Source organism: Amblyomma mixtum, chromosome 2, assembly GCF_055824585.1.
Source record: "Amblyomma mixtum isolate Tamu chromosome 2, ASM5582458v1, whole genome shotgun sequence".
Lineage (NCBI taxonomy): Eukaryota > Metazoa > Arthropoda > Arachnida > Ixodida > Ixodidae > Amblyomma > Amblyomma mixtum.
In genome coordinates this window covers 46,534,748-46,562,665 of record NC_143013.1, presented here as the reverse complement: position 1 = coordinate 46,562,665, position 27,918 = coordinate 46,534,748, and the positions used below count along the sequence as shown (strand labels likewise).

Below are 27,918 nucleotides of genomic sequence, written 5' to 3'. Positions count from 1 at the left end.
AAATCTGGGTTATTCTAGTGTTGGCCCTGTTAGTGTCTGAAAACCGTGAATGCTACTGATGTTAGAGTAAAAAGTCATGTGGTGTGGTAAGGTGTGTGGGCTGAGAGGAAGCATTTTGCCGGCATTTCATCCATGTGATGGCCATTGTGTGTGCAGCTTGCAGCTGAGAAGTTTGTGCCTTAGAGCAGGGCACAGAGTCTCATGCTTTCTGTGGTGTCGTGCCTTTGTGTCTTCTTCTTCTCACAGTCTGTTGAGTCCACCATGAAGAGTGCCTCCACTCGAGAGAGCTCACTGCCTCTCAGCAAAGGTAAGAAAATGCCCGAATTCTACATTGGCCTTATTATTACTGTGGGGCTGCTGGATCATGGTTGTGTGTTGTTTTGAATCTCTTCTTAGCAGGGTTCACCAATGAGCTGCACTCTTCTGGTGTCGCTTTCAGGTTGTGCAGCTTTCTGGGTGCACCTTCACTAGCACTAATATGACTAACAAGGAACCCAGTCACCAGCTGTGAGCATGCACAATGCTATGCAGGAACAAAGTGTACCTTTTTTTTTCATGCAGCTCTACATCCCTCATGCCATCTAGCGAGCAGAGCAGGCTTTTTCAGCACCCTTGTCTGTGAAGTATACGAAAGCATCTGGGAATCACTATTAATAACTGAGCAAATTTATCATTTTATCGGCGAGGAACAGTATGGCGTCATTCAAAGCAAGTTTGGCCATCTTATTTTATTAAGCAGTTGTGGTAAGCATGGCCCAGTGTGTTTATGGGAATGCTAGAGTAGCTTTTGAACAGGGGTGTTACTACCATTGCCATAAACCTGAGCATGGCCATACCACTGTAATGACAACCATGTGGCTGATAGGATGAGGCTGTTTTCAGATTGATGATGATGGCAATTACCTCCTTGGTTAATCAACTCTGCCTTGGGATTTATCTTGAGTGCATTGTACACATTGTTCCTGCTTGGAATTGTTGATTGATATGGCCCTGTGTTATTAACTGGTAGCTGTCCTGGTCAGTTTAGAGAGTGGTCCAAGTGAAGTTTTCAATAAGATTTTTTCCAAATGCTGCTTGTTTTTTACAGCACTCAGGTGTATGTCTATGGTAGATATGTTAATTAACTGGCCTAATAAAAAGTTATCTTTGTTATGATCTTGGGTTATATATATCTCAAGTATTTGATAAGAGGTGAAAAACAACACACAAAGCAGTCCAGTGCGCATCTTACAAAAATTATAAAAAAAGGGCTTATGCATCACTGTCATTGTGAGCTGAAGTTTGTGGAGGCACTGCTCATTTTGGGAACTTCTCAGGTCTGTGCGTGTCTTGTCCTTTTTTTCCCACATACACCCATTCACTGGACACAGTTCAGTGGATGTGTAGTTGCTGTCCTTGACACCTTAACTGCTTTTTCCTTGACACCTGTTGAAAACCAGTCAGGTCTGCAACTTCCTGTGTAAATTGTAATGGAATACAATTAATGGAATCTGGCATATTATTGTAACATAGGAAAGTTCAGTTATCAAGCTGGCCTGGTGATACTTGCACTCGCCTGGCAAGCCTGTTCTTGTGACCGGAAATCTGATAGCTGATGTTCTAAACACACTCGCAAAATATGCATATATTTATTCACCAGGCAGCCTGTTTGCATGCAGCTGCATTCAATAGCAGGGAATTGGAACAGAGATGCAACTTTCCAATTGTACTGGAAGGCCATGGCAGTATGCCTGTTACAGTGTGGTTAAAACATAAAACCAAGAGCAGTTTTCCTGCTTCAGCCCTGGCCCACTGTTCTCAGTCTGAGCTGTGCCTCCACATCAGTTTTTGCTGCTTTGTGTGGCTGTGATTTCATGGGTAAATTTTTCTGCAGGACTGCCGAGGTGCCTTCCCCATTGTCAAGTGCACCTACTGCCGCACAGAGTTTCAGCAAGAAAAGTGAGCGTTTTGATTTTTTCATTTCTGATCTACTTTTGTCTCTGTGGGCATACGGAGTCAACGGTGTGCATGAGCGAGGAATGAGGTACTCAGAATGCAAACTGTTGGGAATATGGCAGAGTGAGTGGTTCGCCGGAAGTATTAACAGCTGCATTACTTTGCTCTATGAAATGGTGTGATGAATAAATGAGCAATGAACTACGAACTATGAAGAAAGTGTCCTTGGGTTATACAATGGTATCAAAATTGCAGGCTTGTTAAATTTGGATTTTTGTGTTGGAGTATAATTTTGTTGTAGACACCAATTTCTGCTGAATTCTAGAGCTTGCATATACCATATAGCGTGTAAGGGCCACCTTTTTTTTTTTTCCCCTAGATTCGAGGGTCATTTTTCGGGGTGCGGCCTATACACGCGATGTGTGGGGGAAACAAAAAGTTGAGAACGCACCAATCAGGGAGTGAGCAGCATTTATTCTACGTTCAATCGTGACTCACAGAGCATTCCAACTCCAAGCTGGTGCCGTGCTTGGTGCACGCTCATCCTACAAGAAGTCGCACAGCTTGTCCACTGTCAACGCATAGCCGTTATTCCGCACTTCCGTCACATAGCAGACCAGCTCTTTTTCTATTTCGGGAAACTCGCACGGCTTGCCTCGGAAAGCGCGCTTTTTGCAGCTTGTGTTCTTCAGTATATCCTTTTGGTTGCACTATCGTCAGACGCACTTCTCGACCACATCGAATTTCTTGCCCACCGCACGCTTGCCGTGTTTGAGAAGTAACCCCTAGCCGTGTAGCTATTAAGGTGCTTGCCCGTCGTGCTAAAACTGTTGAGCTCGGTGGCAGCACGCAAAAGCCACAACTATGGTGAACATGCTTCCACAACTCCCGTGCCTTTCTTGTGGGCTGACATGGTGGCTCGGTGGTTATGGCGCTCAGCTGCTGACCCGAAAGACGCGGGTTCGATCCTGGCCACGGTGGTCGAATTTTGATGAAGGTGACATTGTAGAGGCCCATGTACTGTGCGATGTCGGTTCATGTTGAAGAACCCCAGGTGGTCGAAATTTCCGGAGTCCTTCACTACGACGTCTCTCATAGCCTGAGTCGCTTTGGGACGTTAAACCCCCATAAACCGTAAACCAAACCAAACCGTGCCTTTGGCAGCTGGACATGCACCTGGAGCTGGTGATACTAATGCTGATACAGATAGCGGGAGCTCGTGGCAGAGAAGAAAGGTGACGATGATGATGATGAGCTGCGGCCTTGAGTGCCATCCGTGGGCAGCACCTGGAAACTCGTGTGCGCGTATGAGGGCTCCGTGATCAAGCGCACCGTTGCTCGCAGCCAGAGCCGATTGTGGAGGCCACGGCGCGTGCATTTTGAAGGCTATTCCCACTGAGGTCGTGGAAAGTTAAGTTGCGGCACTTGCACGGGTATTTTTAAAAAAATATTTCCTTTGGGAAAATAGGGTGCGGCCCATACTCTGGTGCAGCCCTTACACGGGTTTATGCGGTGTATTTGGGGAGGCTGCTAAGGTTTGCAGGCTGACACAAAGTGACACGATTTCTTTGCTTGTAGGTGACAGAACAGCAACCGTGTATCTTGCAGCTTGTTTTTCATTGTGTTGCCCTAGTCCTCAGAACTCTCCTTCCTATCTTTGATGCAGCAAGGGCAGCACATCCACCATCTGCAAAAAGTGTGAGCAAAATGTCAAGGCATACGGAAAGGTGAGTAGCTCTGAAGCGCAGGAAAGGGTATTCGCTTCCGTGGTGTGCTCTCTGCCGTGTGGTCATGTGTTCCTCTACTTCTTCTTCTCCTCAACATTAGCCCACTGCCTGCGAGTACTGCAACATCATCGCTGCCTTTATTGGCAACAAGTGCCAGCGCTGTACCAACTCTGAAAAGAGATATGGTCCACCTGTGAACTGCGAGCAGTGCAAGCAGCGCTGCGCTTTTGACCGCAAAGATGACAGTCGCCGAAAGGTATGAGACAGCTAATGTGTGTGTAGTGCTTGTTGGTTTTGCTTGAAGTTTGGCTGAGCTTTGCGTACCAAGTGTTCTGGGGCTGTCTTCCCAACGCCATTAGGTATTACTTTCAGTTCTACTTTCGTGCAGTCAGGAAGTGCAGTCCGCTGGTACATTCCACCGAGCACATCACACCCGTGGTCTGTGTTTACGTGTGGCAACTCCACATTAAATGCAGGATTAGTGTTCCTCTAAGTGTACAATACTTTCCAAAAGGCATTTTCTCTGGAAGTGGGTGCAAGTACTTAGTTGCAGCAGCCTTTGTTGCAATAGGTCAGTTGTTTAAAGGGACTATGAAATAAATTTATTGAGATTACGTAAAGATAGGCAATCCATCACTCGTCACCCCAGCACAAGAATTTTTGAGCTAGCATCAATAACAACGAAGTTATAGACGATTAAAAATCACGCTCCTCCTCTCCCCCCTCAACTCGTACGCGCGGAGCACCATAAAAAATAAAGAAAACAGCTCCGGGACTGGGCTCCGCCCATGAATACGTAATTCGCTGACGTTCAGTTTACGACTTCCGGTTGTCGCACTCCCGAGGAGCAGCGTGTGTCGGCACCGTCTCTCCAGTCTCGGCGCTTTCTTGGCTCCCGAACTCGTGGCAGAAAGAGGCGGCAGAGGTAAATTGAAACCATACGCGCGAAGGCAATGCCTAGCTGGCTCGCGCTTGCCCGAGGGGCTCGCGCGGCGGCTCGAGCAGACGATTTTCACCGCTACCGGAATTGTGCCCGTGACGTAGCTACCGCGGCTCGAGCGAATGACAGCGTGTGGTGGCCTGCGACGTCATGGGACTAGTGACGTCTGTTTTCCCGATTTTGGTTCCAAAATGGCTCCCTACGAAGACACCAAATGGCCCGCGAATTTTAAAAAACACGATTTTTAAAAATTCATAATACATTGCCGGCTCATTTCCGAAGACTCATACTTGGTGTCAATGCTTCTGAGCATCACTTCTAACATTTACAAGCGGCTTTTAATTCTTTGCATGGTCCCTTTAAGCTGACCCTGTTGGCTGCCTATGGAAATGGTTAACGTGGTAACGTTACAGGCCCTGTTGCCTAGAAAATCCAAAGAATCACTGGCGTGGCTGTGGCAGGTGGTCGCCAGAGCAACCTAGGAGTAAATGGGCCACCTAGGTCGCGTGACCTTGCGGCGTAGTCGCAGCTTCCCACCAGATAGTGAGCAAACTGCCCGCTCTAGCAGGTGGCTGATAAATTAATGATTGGTCGCTCGGGGAGAGCAACCTGGGCCATACAAGGCCCACTGCTGGGAGCACCTGCCATCGCATGGCAGTGGGGCATCGCTTAACTGCAGCACCACGGCACCAGGAGGGATATAAGGACTCTCAAGGTTCTGTGGATGCAAAGTAGAGAATGACGTTCCGCATATATGGGCATTAGCCTATTCCGCTATTGCATCATACCCTTAAGGCAGAGCCTAAGTGTCCCCTCCATTTTTTTTTTCTAGGCATATGTGACGTGTTTGCACACTAGTGCCAAAACAACTTATGGCTGCCCTGTACCCTGAGCTTGCATTTGCGTAAAGATGAGGTGCGGTACATGTTATGACTGCAGAAATGTCCTTTGCCAGACGGAGACATGATCTCTGTTATTTTTCTGCCGTCAGTTACTACTTCACAGTTTATTGCCACTTAAGCACATGGAATGACGGCCGTTTCTTTCTTGTTTCTTGTGCTTCACTGCACTGGTCATGTAGTGCCCATGATTCAGGTCCTTCCTTATTTATTGACTTCAGCATAATCGAATGACTTAAAAAACAAAACTGGGTAGCTTGGATGAGATCTGTGGCTCTTGATGTGGTCTTGGCGCCTCAGTTGCTGCAGTAATAATCCCGTTGCCTGGGTGGAACACCTGCAGGTTGATGGCAAGCTGCTGTGCTGGCTGTGCACGCTGTCGTACAAGAGGGCCCTGGCCAAGGCCAAGCAGAACGACCCGATGCGCCACTCTGCCCTGGGCAAGGCCACCTCGGCACCACACCACAGCCACCACCACCACCACCACGGCCACCATCACCACCACCGGTCGTCGTCGGGTTCTGGCGGGGGGCCCACCAGTGCCACCTCCTCTTCCAGCCAGAACCACCACCACCATCGCAAGCACTCACACTCTTCTACCTCGCTTTCCAACCACAAGTGAGTGGGGGCGCTCACACAGAGCCTCGTTTGGTGTACTGTCATATGCTCTCACCCTTGTGTGTGGCCTTGGTTCTTTCGTTTCACTACTGGTGTTATTATTGTCAGGAGAGAGAGTGAGAAAAGGGCAGCTGGGTGGGCTCTGTGCGAAGCACCTGATGCCTGCAGCTCCCAGTAATAAGGCAAAGAGGGCAAGCTTCAAAAGCCATGAGTGCTGTGATGGAAGGGTCTGTCAAGCATGCTTCTTCATTGGCACCAGGCTTCTTGTGGCTAATAAGCCGTGGGTCTGTCTGCAAGACGGCAGTGGTGCTCACTGAGCCTGTGTCTGTCTGGAATTGAAATTACAGGCATGCTAATTAGAGATGCTTTAAAGTAAGCATAAAGCTAAGTTGCTTAATCACAGTTTCTGAAAAGGTTTGGTTTGGTTTAGTTTATGGGGTTTAACGTCCCCAAAGTGACTCAGGCTATGAGGGACGCCGCAGTGAGGGGCTGCAGAAATTTCGATCACTTGGGGTTCTTTATGTGCATGTCGTTTCACAGGAACTTCAACTGCAGTAGAAAGGGGTATATTGTATTGGAAATACATGCTAGGTGCCCTAGCGAAGCCTGCTGCTTTAAAAATAGGATTTTTGATGTCAAACATAGGGTTTGCGGATTAGGGATATTGGTGTTGACGTACATCAGAAAACAAGTGAACCATGTTAACTAGGGAGGTGGTTTACTAATTTCTAATACAGTTGAGCACGGATATATCAAACCTGGATATTACAAGGGTAGACGTGCAGGCTAGTTGGTAAACCATGTTTCTTTAAAACAGCGCAAAAGACAGGGACACAGATAGAAAAGACACACACAGCGCTGACCTTGATCTGTCTTCTTCTGGAACCTTGCTGGAAACCTGTCTCACCAGCGACAGGAGCTCAGGTGCGGTCTTCTTCGGCTGAACAGCAAACTTTGGGCCGAGGCTAAGCACTGTGTGTGTCTTTTCTATCTGTGTCCCTGTCTTTTGCGCTGTTTTAAAGGAACTTGGATGTATTGGCTGTCTCGAACTTACTGATTGAAATCCTCTGTAAGAATATAGGAAAGTCCCTACAGTATATTTCGCCAGTCGTTGGATATATCGAACTGCACATGGAGACGGGTTGGGTGCACGGCCTTGGTCACCTGCTACGGTGTTAGTGCTTTGCAACGGTGTGACATGGGGTGTGCCTGAGGGTGGCGTGCATTCTTGATAACTTTCCGTGGCACATCGCAGTCATGTGATGAAGACAATGCAACCAAAGCCTAACGCCAGTTGTCGGCTGGTGGGCTGTGCTGCTGAAGGCATTGCAGCAGTGAACTGTGCGTGAATTTTAACGAGCAATTACAGTTGAACCGGATATATCAGAACACAAAGGGGATCGTGAAATAGTTTGATATATCGGTAATTCAATATATAAAAAATGGCAGTAGACAAACTTACATTGCACCCTTGCTAGTGGTGTGCTTCTTGATGCGTCGCGCCGCCCACCAACTTGCTGGCAATGCACCACTTGCTAGGCGTTTCTAGGCATAACTGGCTTTGCGTTAAAGATGTTTACCACTACTCTGTACAAAGAGTAATTGCTGATTAAAATTAAGGTGCAGTGTATTTTCTTCAACCGGAAAGCGAGCGAAGAACGCCACGCAAGAGCCGCTTCTAGGCTTTAACTATCTAAGCTGGCTTCACCACATGACAGTGTTGTGGTGTAGAAATTGAGAACAAGAGATCGAAGGTCGTCCTCAAGCGTGCCCGACGTTCCTTCATCGCGCAGTTTCACAGCACTGGGGATGAGTAATTACTCCCTTATTGCACATCTATCCTACCCAGAGGGTATCCACAAGACATTGTACCAACACCATTTCCAGTTTGACTCGATCAATTCACTCATGCTCTACCATCTGCTAGCCATCTCAGTTAGCTCAGTTATAAGAGGGCTCCAGTGTGGCCCTGGTCCCAGGTTGGAACCCTGGACCAGGGTGAATTTTTCTTCAACTACGAAGCTTCCGAGAAAGTTGGATATAAGCTTTCCTTTTTAGCCATATAGACAAGGTGGCGCTGTGGCCAGCAGCGACGTGGGATGTAGGCCTAAGTGCAAGAAGTAGGACGACGGGATGCATGACTCAAAGCAGCTTTTTCACACGACGAACCTAATGATGCATTTCCTGTTTTCGTCAAGGCACCTCAGTGCGGAAAACACGGAATGTCACTGGGCACTGAAGTCATACTGTTACTTCGAATACGACATGCAAATGCTATCTTTCTGTTGTCTGGAACTTTGTCGAGTGCGCAGCGAAGTTACATGCTTTATTCTGCTTGATGAAATACTGTATATGCTCGTGTATAAGCTGCACTTTTTTTCATCAAATTTTCTCTTGTCCGAGTTGAACGTGAATCAGTTTTGTAGCTGCGCATTAACACACTTTGGTGCCACTGCGACTGCTGTATCAGATTATTAAAAAGCTGGCGACAAATATGAACATTTTATTTCACCATTCATCGCTGCTTCCGCGCTAATCACCGTCAGACGAGCTGAGTTCATCGGCTCTCTCACCGCTGTTGGACGAGCTCATTGGCATGCGTTCAAAGCTGGTCGTCCTCTGTGCCGTCTGTGGCATTTGACAGCCCTGTGACTCTAAAACTCCTTGAGATGGCGTCCGCTGACAACGAACGCCATGCGTGCAGAATCCTAATGCGCACTTGCTGGAGGGACGCTCGCTTCAGCCACTGGAGTTGTTCCGTGGTTGCCTGCAGCCATCCACTCGGTGTAGCACCGCCGAAATTCCATGCTGAATGGCTGGTTAATGCAAACATCAAGCGGCTGCAGCACGCTTGTCATGCCACCAGGAATTACGGCGAAGTCCGTTCAGCAGTGCCAGCCGAGTCTTCACTCATTCTGTTAGGCGCCATCTAAAGCTGTAGAGCACAAAGGCTTTGCAGCGTAGTAGGCCTCCTGGTTGGCCTCCTGGAGGAGCCTCGTAATACTTCTGGTCCGTTGACGGCAATGACGAAAATAACCAAATTCTCTTCATCACTTTCGGATGCTTTGTCCCAAAGCACGGAAGTTGTGCGGGGAAGCGACCGCAGTGGCTGATAGTCGCGTTTCTGCATTTAAGCTGCGTTCCCTAGACCCAGGCCGATCGTAAGCTAGATGCTTCGCCCCCTTACCCTCATGTACCGTGAAGAAACCTCAGTGTTCTTCATGTCGCATCCCCGCAAAACCTGCAGTCTCTAATGCTGGCGGCCCGTTTTTATTTTTGTTAATGTTGTTAGTAATGGAGGTGGTGATGCTTCGCCACCTTGCGTCGAGGCACTGCAGAGAAGCCACCACAGCGGGCGACTGCTGCTACATTTTAGGTTTTCATGTCGTGTGCTCTCACGTTCGGCCCACTTGCATGTTTACACATGTGCGGTTCACCAATAAACGTATTATACGACCGCAATTTGTCAAAATTTTTAACGTAGTAGCCGGGAAATCGTGTTTTCTGGGAACATATTAACTGGGAGAAATGTAGTGTAACTCTGTGGGACATTTTTAATGTCAACGATTTTTGAGCATCCGAACCGGGGAATCGTACGAACCAGGAATGTATCAGTGAGGTTTTGCTGTATATGCTGTGGAGTCGGGCATTGCATTCCCTTGCGCCCAGGGTTGGCGGTGAGCACGGAAGCAGTAAAAGGCCGCGGCTGGACCCTGCAGCAAAGCTGGCCAATGGGAGCACTCCCCTGAGGAGCACCCCAGAGGCCAGTGGCCTCTTGGACCCGACCAGCAGCGACCACGTGGTGGTGCTGACCCAGCTGCGAGAGCAGGTCTCTTCTCTGCAGAAGCAGCTGACCCTGAAGGACCAGCAGCTGCTCGCCAAGGACAAGCAGGTGCGACAGGCTGCGTAGTTGCCAACCGCAGAACTGAAGGGGAGCTTCCGAGCAAACCCAACTGGCTCATGCTATTGGTCGCACTGAGAAATTCTCCTAAGGGGGGACCCTGGTCTTGAAAAAAAAATTTTTATTAATGAAGTCACAGTTATAAAATTTTCAGGCCACATGTATTTTTGTGCGCTGATTCTAGATATGTCATTTAATTTCATGTGAAACAATTCCTTGAGCACTTGTGCAATTTTTATGCAAGTATTTTGGGAAAGGTTTTGCAGAAAATTTGCTGCAGGAAACTCGCTGAAATGCATGCCATTGGGTTCTCTTGACACCAAGGAATGCAATAAGAGTAAAATTATCATCCTGGCTATCATAGAACTTGAGGTATAGAGTTTTGAAGTTGTCGCTTCAGAAATGAAGAAAAGTGTGTATTCCTGTTTCTGCAGTGGCAGCTTCAGTACCCTATTACTCAAGTTCTATGAGAGCCAGGATGATAATTTTACCCTTATTGCATTCCTCACTGTCAAGAGAACCCAATGGCATGCATTTCAGCAAGTTTCCTGCAGCAAATTTTCTGCAAATCTTTTCCCAAAATACTTGCATAAAATTGCACAAGTGCTCAAGGAATTGTTTTACACAAAATTAAATGACATATCTAAAATCAGCACACAAAAATACAAGTGGCCTGAAAATTTCATTACTATATCTAGATTAATAAAATTTGCTTTTCAAGACCAGATGTGGGGATCAGATCGCAAAAATCGGGAAAAAAGTCGATTTTTGAAAAGTACACCTTTTGGCATCTCCAACACTGCTTATATGTTGTACTGAAATATTTCACCCAAAAATAAACTTTAAGTGCTCCAAATAAATATATTTGTCGGCATCTACGCATAGACAGTGTGTGCTAGCTTGGAACTTTCAGGCTTGTTTTCTCGAAAGGTTGTTTTGAGCTTAATACCTTGCTTGTGGAAAGCCTAGCACAGCAATGGGTGCATTGATTTTTACCCCGTTTGTTTTGTTGTGATCACTGAAATGTGGTCTGCGTCAAGACAATCTCAGATTTACCATTTAGGCTCGGATGTTTTTATTACATGGTGATTAGAGCACGATACATTCTAAACATAAAAGAACATGCATATTGTGTCCTTTATGAAAAAGAGCAGAGAAATTTTTTTAAAAAATTAAGAGAGTCTTGATTTATGCCACACTTCTTAGTAAATATTAAAAGCATTTACAGACCTGTAGCCTGTTTTTTTGTCATGCTAGGCTTTCCACAAGAAAGCAACATGGGGACAACATGTAAACAATGATAAAAGGGAAACTACTAAAGCTGTCATTGTGAAACTTTATATCTGATTGTTTGATGCTGTTTTAAGCCAGTCTGCCAAATTTCATCACTCTAAGTTTAAGAATAGAAAAGCTTCCTTCGATCCCCTCATGCCCTCTTAAGTGGTGGCTGGTGCAGCTGCTGTGGGTAATGTCTTGGGCCACGCAGCTCGGTTTCTTTGCATCCCCATGCATTGTTCCCCAACCCGCTACAACCAGTTCATTCTTGTAGTTCTTTCTTTTCGCCTTGCACTCTTGGGCCTTGCAGGCATTGCACTCGGCATTGAAACTTAGTGCGGTATAACCTCGATTATTCAAACTCTGTTAAGGGGGGATGCAGGTCTTAAAATGAACATTTTGTTATTAAAGATATCGCAGTGAAATTAGGTGTGCATATGTGTTTGTTCGTCCTATTTTAGTATATCTGAATAAGTTCCCATACTATAGGAAAATGACTGAAATCTTCTACTGAGATCTTTCCTTCTACAGATTTTGGTTTCAATGGAAATGGGGCTGTAGCCAAACACCTGCCATCTGGAGCTATCCTAATTATATTGCTGTTGAAGTGTGTCGTCATGTAAAATGCTGAATTTGGTCCAAGCACACATAATCATGAAGTATAGTTAGCAAGACGCCAACCAAACATTTACAATATTTTCGGATCCTAGTGCTGCAGTAGCATATAAAGCTTAGACTATTACGTGGTGCAGATTTTCTGCGCAGCGTTTTTATTTGTAGGTTTCAACTTGACCGGGCAAGCAGAATACTTTACTACTGTTGCTGCAACAGGATAAAAGCAGCTGGTAGGCTACTCAGCAGCCTTTTGTTTAGTCAAACATATCTCCAATTGGCGTTATGCGGGCACAGTACAAAATTGAAGTCCAATTCAGGGGGGACGAGGGTCTTAAAACTAACTTTTTTATTTATGGCTGGAATCTCATGAAATTTTGCACACAGATGCATTTTTCTCTTCTGATTCCAAGTATGTAATCATAATTGAGCTGGTGGTCTTAAATCTTAGAAAGTCTAGAATGCAAATAGGTAATTTCTTACGCAGCTTTAATGAACTTTCTTAATGCATTTTGTTGCTTTTAATAACATGAATTGATAGCCAGAGAGTTCCCATACCCGATGACATTCTTCGTTTTTCTCTAAAGGTATGTCATCGCGATATATTACGTCGAGAGTAAAAGTCACAGTATTTGACACTGCAGCTCGTTAAGCTAATTGTAAATTGCTATTTATACGTGGCCTAAACAAAAAAAGTAAGAATGTCATCGGGTATGGGAATTCGCTGGCTATCAATTCATATAATTAAAAGCAACAAATTGCAATGAGAAAGTTCATTAAAGCTGCGTAAGAAATTACCTAATTACACTCTAGAATTTAAGATAACGTTTGATCTAAGACCACCAGCTCAATTATGAATACATTTTTGGAATCAGAAGAGAAAAAACACATCTGTGTGCAAACTTTCATGAGATTCGAGCCATAAATAAAAAGGTCATTTTTAAGACCCTCGTGTCCCCCCTTCACCGCAATACAGAGTGGGATCGCCGGCAGCAAGGAGCGACAGTCTAGCTAAGAGTGGATGACCCTGTACAAGCTTGGCACACACATCTGCGCCTGCCAAGTGTCTGTGCCCGTTTTATCCATGGTGTGCATCTGCCGTTTCTGGCGCGGTGGTATGCATAGATTCCCTTGGCTCTCACAGGACGACTTTGAGCTCACTGCAGATGCTCTTCTCCACGTGAATCTTGAGACAACGCCTATCACGTGACATGTGGAGATTGCTGTCCCTGTCTGATGCAGGGTGGCACTGGGCATGCATGAACCCCTCCAACTATCTCAGTGCTGATTTAAGCTGGAACACCCACATAAATCACATCACAAACAAAGCATTTAAGAAACTGGGACTCATCAAACGTCGTCTATATCTTGCCAACCCCGAGACAAAGCTTCGCGCGTATACTACACTCATAAGGTCAGCTTTAGAATACGCATCTTTAATATGGAGTCCAAGCAGCGTTTCATTAATTAACCGTCTTGAGTCTGTGCAAAATAAAGCTGTCAGGTTCATCCTTTCTTCATACTCACCGTATGAAAGTGTGTCATTATTGAAGCAAACTATCAGTATTCCTGACCTTATCACTCGATGCAAGTTCTCTCGTTTATCGTTTTTTCATTCCTTGTACTACGATGGCTCCCTGTTCACAGCTGATCGCATCGCCCCTGCCCATCATGTTTCATTCCGGTCTGATCATTCCCACAAAGTGCAACCCATCTTTGCACGAACACTGAAATATCAAACATCACCCTTACTATTATCTATGGCAGAGTGGAACTCGTTACCGGCTGACATAGTTTCTGAAACTGAGTTATCACATTTCCAAGCAAAACTTTCATCGCACCTTGGCCTACAAAATTCACCGTGATATTTTCTGTATCGTATACGCTCAACCTATGTATCTTTCAGCGACTGCAGTGATGTGTACTTGCAATTTGTATATAGTTATTCTTTGTATTTGTTAACTACTGTGTGCCAATAATCTCTATTGTGTTGTTGTCATGCCCTCCCCACCTATGTAATGCCCACTTGGGCCTTTAGGGTATTTAAATAAATAAATAAATAAATAAAAAAACTGCGCAAAGCAATGCCAACCTTTGAGGAATGCCACCTTGCGCTCACCCCTCCATATTTCCACCTCCCCATGCGTGCGTTGAATGCCAGTTTTGATGCAGGTGGGATGCTTGCGGAGAGAGGAATGGAGGTGTCGCTACTTCACGAACGCTGAAGGGATTTAGGTGCATGGTGTGTACGCACAGCAGGTGTCACTGCTGAAAAGCAACGACGGAGTGGCAATTAAGGGGGGACCCTGGTCTTGAAAAAAAAATTTTTATTAATGAAGTCACAGTTACGAAATCTTCAGGGAATATGTATTTTTGTGTGCTGATTCTAAATTATGTCATTTAATTTCATATAAAACAATTCCTTGAGCACTTATGCACTTTTTATGCCAGTATTTTGCGGAGAGTTTTGAGGAAAATTTGCTGCAGGAAACTTGCTGAAATGTATGCCATTGGGTTCTCTTGACACCAAGAAATGCAATAAGGGTGAAATTGTCTTCCTGCCTATCATAAAACTCAAGTTATAGGGTTTTGAAGTTGTCGCTTCAGAAATGAGAAGGAAAGTGTGTATTCCTGTTTCTGAAGTGACAGCTTCAGTACCCGTTACTCAAGTTCTATGAGAGCCAGGATGATAATTTTACCCTTATTGTATTCCTTGGTGTCAAGAGAACCCAATGGCATACATTTCAGCGAGTTTCCTGCAGCAAATTTTCTTCAAAACTCTCCGCAAAATAATTGCATAAAAAGTGCACAAGTGCTCAAGAAATTGTTTTACATGAAATTTAATGACATATCTAGAATCGGCGCACAAAAATACATGTGCCCTGAAGATTTCATAACTATGACTAAATTAATAAAATTTTCTTTTCAAGACCAGTGTCCCCCCTTAAGAGCAGCAGTCGCAGTTCCGACAAATCAGTCTCGCACCTCACATATACATTGACACCACATGTGGGGCAACTGCCCCATATTCTGATGGCCATTTTTGCAGAAAGTCTACACAGCTTCCGTGAGTTTGAAAGAGCCTTAATGCAGTTTCCTTTTTTGTCATGTAATAGCTTTATGTGCTAGAAAAATACAGGATTTTTAAAATGCTCACTATGCCTTTAAACCTTTTTTTTGTGCCAGAAGTGTTCAAAATATTCACTTTGCAATTATTCAAAGGAAATTGCTGTTCACTTCTAGCCAAAAAAATCACTATTTGCACACCTCTACTTGTGACTGGTTGACTGCGTGCAACACCACCGTCCGTCGTTTCTTTATGTGATCTGCTCAGGTTAGAGCTCTAGGTTACCATCATTGGTTACTTAAGGTAAAGTAATAACAAAGTTAAGCCAATAAAGGTAGCACATTAGCACAACAACATTTTTTCTTGGGTTCCATTTCTTTGGTATGCTTCGTTAATTCGCAAACCCGAATAGTTCCAATTTTTTTCTGTCCCAAAGACTTGAATTAATGAGGTTTTACTGTGGGCAGACATTGTTGCTGGAGAGTCTCGCTTTTTTTTTAGACCTGACAGTAAAATGGTGATGTGATGTTTTTCCCAGATTGCAGAGCTGAAGGCCCACATGTCTTCGGATGAGCGTAATGCTCGAACAAAACTCCAAGCAGAGCAAAAGAAGCACTCTGAAGTTGTGCAGGATCTTATGGTGAGGGGTCTTTCCATTGTCTTTCCATTCACTCGCAGTGAGAGCGACGACACGGTGGTTGTTCTCACTGCTAGTTGGAGTTCTAGTTGGAGTTCATATGTGTGCCCTAACAAGTGTTCAACTGTCACTGCAAGCAACCTTTGATGCACAGCTGTCTGCAACTGAGGTCAAGCACTGTAGCTAAGTTGTGTGCAAGTGTTGCTAATGCAGTAAAATGTACAGTAGCCAGCCGATTTTTCGGACTGCAATAATTAGGACTTGCACAATATTTTGGACTTCGCTGATGAACAGTCGTGCCCCTCATAGGAACCTGCACATTTTCTCGACCAATGTTGCAGTCCAAAATTGAGAGATTTTTTGTACTAAAACAGACGCCAATTAGGCCATGGAGATCGGTTTTTCAACTGAAAGTTCATGTTTTTGGTCTAATATAGACTCGAGCGGGCATTGCTGCCACAACCAACCTGTTTCCTGCCGCTGTCAAAGGCACCGTCTTGGATTTTAAAGGAGTCGGTGGGCGCTGACGGGAGCGAATCAGACGGACTGGCTTGAATAGGCATGGCTATTGGATTGTTTTCATTCGAGATGTCCTGCAAAGAGCGCATGGTCGTGTTGAAAACGGGACACCTACAGAGTCTGCCACGGCTTGGGCGATGCCACCCGCAGGGTGGGGCAGCTGATGCAGGAGGAAGGATTGGATGGGGGGTGCACTCGGAGGCCCCCAGCATCATTCCATGGGTTACCTCTCGGTCTTCACGAGCGTTGTTGCCCGTGCAGACTGACTGTTCTTGCTTCGTGCAGAGTCTGCATTCGTTCGCGGCAGACCTGTGGCCACGACGCTCTGTCTGGTATCATGACATAAAGTGGTGCAGACGTAATGAAAGCATGACTGTGGCTCAGATAGTCTAATATCTTTTGGAAGTAGAATGTGGGGAGCAGAGGAATTTGCAATTTGTACAGCCAGTCTTTCGCAGCAGAGGGAATTTGTTTTTAAGCTAATGGAATTTTTCGCACCGTTTGATTATACAATTGACGACCAATTTTTCGGACTCTGTACGGGCCGCAAGAACACCGAAAAAACCAGGCAGTCTGAAAAAGTCAAATTTCACCAAAAACATGACCTATTGCCATTATGATGCCAGAGGAAGGGGTCAGCGGTTTATGCTCATTCTGGAGCTCCTCAAGCAAGGCGAGTCTAAGAACGCAACGTTCACCTGTTGGCACGCTGTGCATGCTGTCACAACACAAAGAAAGCAGCTGCAGCATAAGAGTGGCTGCAGTGGCAGCACAAAACAAAACTTCTCGTCGTCCTTGCAGCTTTGCCCCACCGCCGTGGCTCAGTGGTTACGGTGCTCGGCTGCTGACCCGAAAGACGCGGGTTCGATCCCGGCTGCGGCGGTTGAATTTCGATGAAGGCGAAATTCTAGAGGCCCGTGTGCTGTGCGATGTCAGTGCACGTTAAAGAACCCCATGTGGTCGAAATTTCCGGAGCCCTTCACTACGGCGTCTCTTATAGCCTCAGTCGCTTTGGGACGTTAAACCCCAACAAACCAAACCAACCAACCTTGCAGCTTTTGGTAGACGCTGGATGCTCCGGTGGCCAAAACCCTTGCATCAGACTATGGCTGGCACCACCTAGCCACTGCTCGTTCGGTCACTGTCAGCATCACATTCTTCCGCCCCTGACGCAGCTTCTTGTTCGGTTTCTCTGACCCTCTGGCCTCGCCGCTGGTTACAGCAAGGGATGATGAGCCTCTGAGCCACTGGCCCTTTCCAAGGTTGTCCGAGTTAACTGGTGCACAACTAAATACCCCCTTGCTAACAAGCGTCTGATGTTTTGCCAGGACCGCGCCGCAAGTCGAGTTACCGTAAAAACCGGAATATAGGTCAAACATTTTTTTCAAAAAACCATGGCGAAAAGTCGATCCCCGTCTTATATACCGGTCATTGGCGGAAGAAGTATGGAAGTCTTGCAACAGTGGGCGGCTGAAGTCAATAGCCTCCATCATCATCGCCATCAGCAGCAGAGCGGTATGGCGATGTTGTGGCAATGCAAATTTGCGTTTCCGTTGTCACAAAGTTATTTTGGTTTGTGGCTGGGTGTTGTCGGTGTGGAAATCTCTCACCGCAGAGATGGTGCGCTAGACGGCACAAAGGATTAAATGCTCTATAGGACGTGGGCAGCGAGAAGCAATTGTCATCCGACTCGAGTTCGGACGACTCTGATGACTTGAAGTAACGCTTGCGCACTTCGTGCCCTTCTCTGTACTGTACACCCAGCCAATTCTTTAACAGTATCATGCGGCCATTGCCTCACGCGTTTGTCAGCACCTTGTCACGGAGCGGCGAAAGGAGCGAGAGTAAGCACATGTGTACACATATGCGTATCTCGCTTGTTTCGCCGCTGAGTGCTGTTAATAAGGCGCTGACAAGCACGCGAGTTGATGGTCGCGTGGTAGTGTTAAAGAATTGGCCTGGTGTACATACGAGCAGCATCTAAATGAAAATAAATACTGTCACCATTGTGCAGCTGGTTGAGCCGCATTTGTTTCAAGGTAAGGGTGTCTTTCGGTACTTTTGCCATTCGAAAAGATATTTTTTTTAATTTTTAGAATTGGTTAGCTGAGGGGGTCGACCTATGTTCCGGTCCGACCTATATTGCGTTTTTTACGGTAACCAAATTTCTACGTTTTTTTTTACGTGTTTTCTACGGGTTTTTACGGTAACCGAATAAATTAGATTTTTCTGTGCGCTGTTCCCAGCAATCGTGCTGCCATTTGTAGAATCCACTGTGCAGATTGAGCTCGCAATTAGCTGTGATATGTACTGTGCAACGTGGCACACAGTAGACTGTGGAACATTGCACAGGTTTGATATTTGGAAACTTAGCACTACTTCTATGTTTCCAAATATGATCACCCAACTGGCCCCTGTGTGAGCATTGTTGCACAGGTTTCCACTGACGACTGGAAATGTGCCGCTCTGGAGAAGTGCAGTGCTATGATCAACCACAGCACTGGAGTCGGGACTGATAACGGTTATTTGTGTGCGGGCGGAAGCGGCAGGGATATCATAAGGCTAGCCACGGTCATACGTGTGAATCAGTAATGTGCCAGAAATTTCTTGTTGATTGGATTGAGGCCATCAATCGGCTGATGCTTTGTTACGCACTCCGCTGTATCCGAATTGTATATACTCTTATGAAAAGCTCGGTCTGTGGGCAGACCAAATTCCACACAGCAAACAAACATTGCGACATCCACCATATTTACAAGCGGTACGGTGATCAGTCTAATTGCGGTAGTTTTCCCTCCACTCAAGGAGGGACTTGAGGAATGTCGATGTCACAAGTTTGAATCGAGTAGCAGGAAAATTTTTAAGTGTTTCAGCAGCAAATGTCAATGTAGCCACCAAGAAGATAAATTGGCTGGAGTTGTCTTCAGTGTCCCTGTAGAACTTTTGTTTTTCAAAAACGGGCGCTTCAAACAGGAAGCGCTTTGTGGGATGCACTGGTGTCTCAATTTGTGTTCAAACTTGTTTTCAGAACAAGCTCCTGACACTGCAGAAACAGATGGCAGCCAAGGCCAAAAGCAATCGGAAGAATGTGACCTCGACTGACAGCCCGTCTTCCCTGATCACGTGACCGCAGTGTCATCCCTGCCTCCCCACTGCACGTTCGCTCTTAAGCCCACACGGGCAGAGGCAGCCATTGTCGGGTTCCTTCATTGTTGCTCATCCTCATCTTATATTTTGTTTCTAGGCAAGCGAGATCTTTCTCATCTCAAATCCCTTTATTTTTTAATGTCCTGCGGCATTCTGGCAGGATTTTTATTTCGTTTTACTGAAAACCTCATTTAGCTTGGTACTGGTTTTTAAAGCGGGTTGTTTTGTAGCTTGGGTGTTTATGGAAGAATGGCAGTAGTGTATTGTCACTATTGTGTTTTGATTTAGGACTTAGCTTCAGGGCAAGGAGTGCATGGCATGGGCAGTTCCACTCTTAAGGTATGTTGGGCGTGTTTGTTTTCATCTTCCATAAACACAGCTCATTTGACGGAACAGAGAAGAGGATACACAACAGAGTGCTGACTGGCAACTAAATTTATTGGATGGCCAGCAGGCTTTTTATTACCCACTGGCGACCAGAAAGGAAAGACACACAAAAACATGCACTGAAGGATCTAGTGCCAGTTTCACAGTCAAAATACTTAATTACTTTTTGGGACAATGCTACTGAGGGTCCGCTTGTGCAATTGCCCTGCAAACTTTCATTACGGTTTTTCCCTATGATGCTGCATCTTGCATACATCAGTTCACAAAATTCGCTTTCATTAACTTCTGCGTAAGAAAAAAAAAAAAAAAGCTCAGAAAACTAGTGACTCCATTAGACAAAGGGAGAAAAGAAAGGTTGTTGTGCCATATCTCCATCAGGGGTCCCACAACCTCAAGAATTGGAAACCATGCGGGTGTTGATGTTGCCTTTTCAGCACCTAAAAAATTGTCCAGCATGTGCAAAATGGTCAATGGTGGGAATTGTGAATCGTGCAGGTGTTCAGTTAGGCACGTTGTTCGTTTTGTTCCGTGCCAAGAAGGCGTTCTCTATTCTCTGCTCTTGTCCCCTGGGAAGAAGCACATTAGCCAGATTGGCCGCTGTCTTAACAATTAAAAGAGCATTGTGCCTATGTCGCATGTGTGACCGCTTCAGGCCACGTAGCCAAACATTGTTGGGGCTGCAAAGCAGAAGACTGACAGTAAACTTTATGAACCAATGTACACAGAATGCACAGCGTCATCACAAAAAATCGTGAGGCACTAACGAGCGATACTGAGGCACATATGATTGTAAGATTGTGGGACGATTATCTAAGCGCACCCTCAGTAGTGTTGTTCCAGAAAGAAATCATGTACCTTGATTGTGAAAGTTGATGCATGCCTGCTATCTGCCGGCACTAGTTCCTTCCATGCATGTTTTTTGTGCGTTTTCCCTTTCTGGTCACCAGTGGGCTATAAAAAGCCTGCTGGTCATCCAATAAATTAAGTTGCTAGTGAGCGCTCCCTTGGTGTGTTGGTTTCTCTGTTCAGTCAGGTGCGCTGTAGTTATGGCAATTGCACTTAATTTGCCAGTGAGTGGGAGACATTTGCTCGACGCCATTTGGATCTGCCAAACGGCACTAGGCTGGCATTTTTTGTTTTCTATTTTATCCCAGTGACATATTCCAGTTGCCAGCTGGCACACATCTAGTTTTTTTTTTTTCAAAAAAGAAAAAGGTCGATTAATAGCTGTGCCACAGAAGCCAGGTTAATGGCATCAATTATGAGGTTTCTAAATGGGATCTCTTCTGAAGCTCTTGACCTGTTGTCTTAAATACCAAGTTGACTGCTTACCAAGTACTAAAAAGACAACACGCTGGAAAGTGAGCATTCACGGTGACTCTGTGGTTATGGTGCTCGGCTGCTGACCCTAAAGATGGCCACGGCAGTCTCATGTAGAGGAAATGCTGGAAACCTTTGTACTGTGCGATGTCTGTGCACGTTAAAGAACCCCTGGTGGTTGAAATTACCCGGTGCCCTCCACTACAGCGTCCCTCATAGCCGAGCCACTTTGGGATGTTAAACCCTAATAAACCAAACACTGGCAAATTCATTGGTGCAAAAAAAAAAATAAAAATATGCGGTGAAAGTGTTGCCATGATGTCGTGGCAATGCAAAAGCTGTAGTTTCACACAAAATGTACTGTTTTTGCCAGTTCGCATGTTGTCGAGACAAAAGCTAGACGAACGCAATAAGGAAATCTCCAGTTTGCACATGCTTCATGAAAACTTAAAAGTAACTGGCTTATTGTATGTCTGGCTTTCATTAGATTTAATTTTTTATGAGTTATGCATCCAAAAATGCACTGGTTTGGTGAGGAACTGCTGAAGTCAGTGATGCCATTAGGTTTGTCCATGTGGAACTGTGTGGTATTAAAGGGATACTGCACAAAAATCTGGAAATACTGAGAAAGTGCTAGATTTTCATTCATAAGATGAGATTATCCAAGTATACATTCATCATTCCGGTTATCTGTGAGTGGATGGCTGTATTTTGGTCATTTTCTGAGTGGCTGCCGGGCTGCACTAAGCGAGTGCCTGCCTACGAGCTGGCAGGCACGACAGCATGTCTACTTTGAGCAGCGCCTTAAGCAAGCTGGCTTGGCAGTGTGCAGTACCGGAATCCCCACCTCTTCTTTCTCCAGTGGGCGAGAGATGGCGCTACTGCTGCCATCTCTGCGAAATGTTTCTTTTTTGGTTCACCACTGCTGCAGACGATTGGGATTTCCGATTAATTTTGACCGAATCAGGCAAGTAGTCATCCAAGGTATACAACCATGAGATGCAGGCATTTGATCTTGGACAGGAGGAAACTGAACTACGTGAAATGTACAATGAAGCAAAAGTGTGCCAGATGAGTTCATTTTCGTGTGGACTGTGCTGGTGATAGCCTGTGATGGGTAAGGCTGACGTCTCATCCTGTACTGTGGGAGCTTTCACAGGCGGCCGCTGGGTGCGGCGATTTTGAGAAACATTCATTAAAAAACTAGTTTCTGCTCATTTCTGTTTCGAAAGAGTGTTGTTTTGGTCACTACCAGTGCCACAGCTATCATTTGGACCAGAGGTCTCAGCAACAGATTTTTTGTTCACTATCCCTTTAAGAAGCCGAGGCTGTGGGCATCTCAATACATATTTACACCTGTGTCATTGGTGAAAGCTGGCGGAAGGAAGGAGCAGCGCAAAAGGATGTACCCCCCTTGCAACCTACTGCTGTATTGTGGTAGCAAGTTCAAGTACGCATATTTATTGCATCACAGTTGCACATGAATGCAGAGACGGGTCATTGTATGGACAGTTTCGAATGTTTAGCACTCGTGTGCAACTTAGCTTCAGATGACAAAGAAGAGGAGACCTTCCTCAGTGGCTGCATCCCTTGTGTGGCGGCTAGCTTTGTGTTCTTGTCTCTAGACGGCGCATTCCAGCAGCAGACTGTTGCAGTGTGAGGAGAATGTGCAGGGTGTGTCAGAGTGCACGTGCCACTCTGCGCATCACCACAGTTCAAGGCCTTCAACTCCCACGGCGCCTTTAACGCAGTGGTCTCCACCTTCCACCTTTTGGGCCCTTGGTATGTGCTGGGGGTGCTGTAGGAGCCCCACCATAGTGATGGGGCCAGTTGCAGGTGTCGTCACTTTTTGCAAAGATGGTACTTAGTGTTCGGCGCCAGAGAAGGATTTGTACTACTGTAGAGGACGACCAGGCTGTCTGGTTTAGTAGTGTCGCAAGTGGCCCACTGTACTTTTGTGCTGGGTAGCACCCAGTCTGATGGCTTGAATTGTGTGCACTCCTTGGTAAGTTAGAATTCCTTCCCTTGTTTGCTTAATTGCTTAGCGAGGGCCTTGATTCTGGCAGCCTTGACGCCATAGGAAGCATAAGAGGGTTCTCACGCAGCTTCCACCCTCTCCGTTCGATGACGTTCTACGTCACACCTGCGGTAACTCAGGACGTTTTACGTCCGCCGCTTATGAACGTGGGTGGCGCTGGTGAACACTCCCAAGGTTAGGTTATTTGTAAACATAAATACCCCCGAAAGCAGAAGGTTTGACAGCCGTCGCCGTAGCTCAGCGGTAGAGCACCGGACGCGTAATTCGGAGGACGTGGGTTCGGATCCCACCGGCGGCATGTGGTTGTTTTTTCTTCTGCTTTTCTAATCAATTAGCTTTAAGCGGTAATATATTCAGTAATATTCTAAATTGATCAGCAGCACAAAATAAATAAATTAAAAAAAAAAAATCTCCTGTGCCCCTTGGTTTCTGTGGCTGTTGGCTTCTGTCCGCTCTGAAAGGTCATTCGTGAATGTTGGGGGCAAGAGTTTGTGCCGCACTGAGCGACAAACCCCTGAGAAGCAGTCTCCCAGCTAGGTCACGGGACCTTGTGACATGATCACAACCTCCCTATCGTAGCAACCTGTCCACCAGATTGTGAGCAAACTGCCCACCATAGCACTTGAATTAATGGTTGGCCGTGAGCGGTTGCTCGGGAAGAGAACGTAGCAACCTGGGTTTCACACGCCCCACCAGTGGCTGTGTTTGATGGTGCAGTGGCCAGTCACTGGACCGCTGCACCAACGTGCCAGGAGTGGCATGGGGACTCCCAGAAATCTATGAATGTAAAGCAGAGAATGACCAATTCCGCATATATGGGCATGTAGGCAGAACCTAGGCAACAGGGAAGGAGTACTTGCATGGGAAGGGTCTCTTACGCCATCGTATTCTACTCTTAAAGGTAGGCCAAGTGTTATATGCTGAAAGAAAGAACAGTATCCATGTCTGTGAACTGATGCACAGAGGTCCTCGGGCTGCTGAAGTGACCCATTAACGCTGCTCCATCATACCGTTCAGGCGGAGTTTGTCCCCTCAATTTTCTGTTTGAGGCGAAGTTATATGTTACAATTGTCTTGTGGTTGTCTGGAGATAATGCCGACAGGCCTGGTGCAACATCTAATGCAAGCAATCATTGGTTGCAGTGGAGTGGCATAGCCAAAAATTGGATTTAGCTACACTGGACTTGGCTCATTGGATACTAGATTGGAGCAGTACTTTATCGCCTTTCTGAGAGAAGTTCTTGCTAGTTTTATTGTTGCAGGTTGATTGGGCATCAGCTGTCGTGGACAACGAGGTTATAGTTTTTAGTTGACTTATGTGTATCTTGCACTTGCTTTTTAAAGGGGTGCTGAATAAGAATCTGGAAATACTGGGAAAGGGCTAGATTTTCTTTTGCAAGATGCTATTACCCCAGTATACAGTCATCATTCCGGTTATTTTGAGCAGACTGCATTTTGGCCTTGTGAGCGGCTGCCAGGCCCACCAGCTCGTAGGCGGGCGCCTGCCTACGAGCTGGTGGGCCTGGCAGCATCTTAGGCAAGCTAGCTTGGCAGTGTGCAGTACGGGAATCCCCGCCCTCTCGTTTCTCTGGTGGGTTCGAGATTGCACTACCTGTACCGTCTCTGCAAAATGTTGCCCTTTTTGGTTCACCTCGACTGCAGAAGTCTGGGATTTTCGATTAATTTTGACCGAATCATCCAGATGGTCACCCGAGGTGCAGGCACGAGATGCAGGCAGAGGATCTTGAAGCATGGACATGAAGAAGGGTATAAATGAACTGTACAATGAAGCAAAAGCAAGGCGGACACATTCACTTACATGCGGTCCATGCTGGCAATAGCCTGCAACTGGTAAAGCTGACGTCGCATCCAGTCTTTAATACTTTCTGCTCATTTCTTTCAAAAGAGTTGCTTTAGTCACTCTCAGTGCCACAGCTATCATTTGGACCAGAAATCTCTGCAGCCGATTTTTTGTTCACTATCCTTTAAAGTTCCACTTACAACATTTGATTCACACACAACCGATTCAAATAGCGTATTTGCAATTGAATGGCACAGGATTTTATCTGAGATATCACAGTCTGGGTTGTGCTGTGTGAGGCATTTTTTATTTTCGTAGTTGAACTGTTACTTACCTTTTCGTATAAAAAAGATTTTACGGAAGTCATTAATGGTTTTGTGTGAACAGTTGCTTATGATTTTATGCATGTTATGAAAATGTGCTTGTACTCTCTCAAAGCAGAATGGAACTTAGAATTGCCTGCAAGTGCTTGTGGTGTTTGCATGTGCCATGATTAACTTGACTGTTTTTGCGTGGGAAGCCAGTCGGCTGAGCAATGATCATTGTAAAATTCTTTCACAGCATTGTACATTTAAAAGGCGAGGACAATAAACAATTCTGCGAAATGGCGTGTATTGTTTTGTCACTCTGTGTGTAATGAGAGATGTAGTGCTGTTCTTTTGCTTTGGCAAACAAGGATAGAGCTTTCAATTGTTGCAATTTCCCAGCCAGTATGCTGAGAAGCCTCTGACCATGCATATAAAAACCACCTTGGTGCCTACACAGGTTGTTTTATTGTGCAAGGATCTGGATTTTCTGCAGACAGCTGCACAGCCTGTAACTGTTGCTCAATCCAGTGGTCAAATGCCGATCTTGACATCTGTGAGAGAATAAAATGGGGCACTTCAATTACTCGGAATCCTATGCGGCAAAGCTGTCGCAGCTTCATGTTCTCAATGCCCAAAAGCTTGCCAGAATTGGTGCTGTATGACCCTGGCCCATGCACAACTATGGCGCACGAAACGGCGCTGCCTTCTTCCCGTGCAGTGGGAACATGTCCAAGTTTGCATTTCGAGACTCTCAGCTTTCCACCAGGTTTCTCAACTGAGAGTAGGATATCTGGGTAGTGATGGTGAGCCAGTGCACGTGCGACATGGCAAACATCACCATACCGGGCTCGCAAGCGGTTTGCAATTTCCAATGTAGCCCTCTCTGCGCGGACCAGCCCAGTCGTTTTCTGGTCAAGGTCTCGCCCCATTAAATGCCGTTCTGTCCGCAGGCTTTCAAGTGTCTGCTGACTCAGCCACGGACCCTTGTAATGTGGATGTTCAATCTGCACTGAACTCTGAAGCGCCTCTGCATGAAAACTGACATCTGTGTGCTTAGGACTGCCTCGCATCCGATCCTCGTTCAGTGCCATTGCAAGGAGGCCATCTGAGTAAATACCAATAACTGCCAGGTACCACACGGCTGACACAAATGTGTGGTGGTGAGCTTCTATTTCGGTTTTCCTATGAGGGCTAGATAGTTCTTGTAAGATGGACTCAAGATGTTTTCCTTCACAGTTGTGATTAAACAGTGCTAAAGCTCGCAGTGTCCTTGTTATTTCCTTGAGCCGAACTGTCGTCAACTTCACAACAGTGTGTAGCAATGCAGAATCCAGAAGTCCAGGGTAGTAGCTCTTCAGTGCTGTAGCCAGAGTAGTTACTTGCGCTACTGTTGAGGGGGTCCAGTTCCTCGCGCATGGCTCACATGCTGCAAGAGCGTTCTGCCAGAGGTACGTGTCTTGGCCTGACCGACTGTAGCGAAGTGTTTTTGCAATTGCAGCCACGACGACACTGTCTACCTTTGCAGCATTCCTCTCCAGTGACTTCACAATGCAATCAAGTAACTTCTTTTCTCCAACTGCCTCTTGACATTTGAAGAAGCTTTGACAAACTATGCCTACTTCTGCAATGCTAAGCTCATCGAAACAAGCGAGCAGCTTTGCTTCAATGTCACGTTTTGCCCCTTGCACCATCCAACGTTGGAGGTTTGTGTAGTACAAGTACTGAACCACTTCTTGCGCCTTCAATTCGCCGATAACACGCCCTAACACGCGAAGCATGGTTCTGTTGTAGTTCGTGATCCTGCTTAGTTTAAGGTGATAGAAACAGTCTGCTAGTAGGAGCTGACGCCGTTTGTCCAATTCAGTACACCGTGCGCTGCACTCGTGGTCAAGTGCGTTCCACAGCAGTTTGAACTGCGGAGTCGTAGTCGACTCGGTCTGCGGCCACAAGGAAAGGCTAGTAAGAACGCACTTCAAGTCATCGCAAGAAGTTGCCGGCAGGTCTGCGACGACGTCCGCTATAAGCGGTGTGAGGTGCTTGCTTTCGATGGAACTGCTTGCGTCCACCCGCAGAGAGTTTTCGGCGAATCGACGTACGGAGGTGCCCACAGCAGCTTTGGAAGCATCGAGAAATTTACACACGGTGTTCTTGTTTGGCTGTGGCATCACGCTGCTTTTCAGATCGGGTAAGTCTTCTAAAACTCCATGAAAATATTCGTTTTCGAGCTCGCGATGGATCTTTCCGTGGAGTACACGCCGATGTGGGGGTAGCACGCACTCGAAAATCGCGCAAGGTCGCCAAATCCGGAACATTGCGGACGCGCATCGGTTGCACGATACCTCGTAGCGTGTCAAGAGCGCAATGAAGATTCACTGCTCACCAACTTAAATAGCATTGCTGGCACTGGGCAGAACATGGTAGAACACTACTAAATACCTTCTACCCTCATTTTATCACGCTTCCGAATCACTTCGTCGCATAAATCGACTTTTACGACCTACAATGTACTCGAACAAGCAGCACTCAACTAAACCACACTTTTCCCCCATGTGGATTTGGATTCGGATTAACACTTCCAAAGTTGACAGAGGTAAAGGAGTATAGACACCTAATTTTGGTAGCATGTTTTCTTCACTACGATAATGCAGAAGACACTATTATACATGAATCACCACTTGGTAGTCTCCAACGGCCACGAAATTTATAATCAAATTTTTTGTCGTCCTGTTTCGGTTTCGGTTTCAACATTTATTGGCTAGATTGACCTCATGTGCGCGTTAGGCGTAAA

General features: G+C 46.0%; 2 protein-coding genes across 2 annotated transcripts in view; one reads left to right on the top strand and one right to left on the bottom strand.

Annotated features, from left to right (window-relative positions):
• Nucleotides 1–22,201, top strand: part of LOC149359220 (protein FAM76B-like) — a 31,802-nt gene extending 9,601 nt beyond the window's left edge. The window contains exons 2-8 of the mRNA XM_089571497.1: nt 1,874–1,938; nt 3,602–3,662; nt 3,763–3,918; nt 5,845–6,119; nt 9,789–10,011; nt 15,513–15,614; nt 19,159–22,201. Coding sequence (XP_089427623.1) covers nt 1,874–1,938; nt 3,602–3,662; nt 3,763–3,918; nt 5,845–6,119; nt 9,789–10,011; nt 15,513–15,614; nt 19,159–19,257 — 981 coding nt within the window. The 3' untranslated portion in view covers nt 19,258–22,201. The remainder of the gene's footprint in view (nt 1–1,873; nt 1,939–3,601; nt 3,663–3,762; nt 3,919–5,844; nt 6,120–9,788; nt 10,012–15,512; nt 15,615–19,158) is intronic.
• Nucleotides 22,202–25,576: 3,375 nt separating this feature from the next.
• On the bottom strand, nt 25,577–27,668 carry LOC149359219 (non-canonical pre-mRNAs endonuclease FASTKD5, mitochondrial-like). Its single transcript, XM_089571495.1, has one exon. It carries the CDS (start codon nt 27,440–27,442, stop codon nt 25,580–25,582), a length of 1,863 nt encoding a protein of 620 aa, XP_089427621.1. The 5' UTR covers nt 27,443–27,668; the 3' UTR covers nt 25,577–25,579.
• Nucleotides 27,669–27,918: the final 250 nt, after the last annotated feature.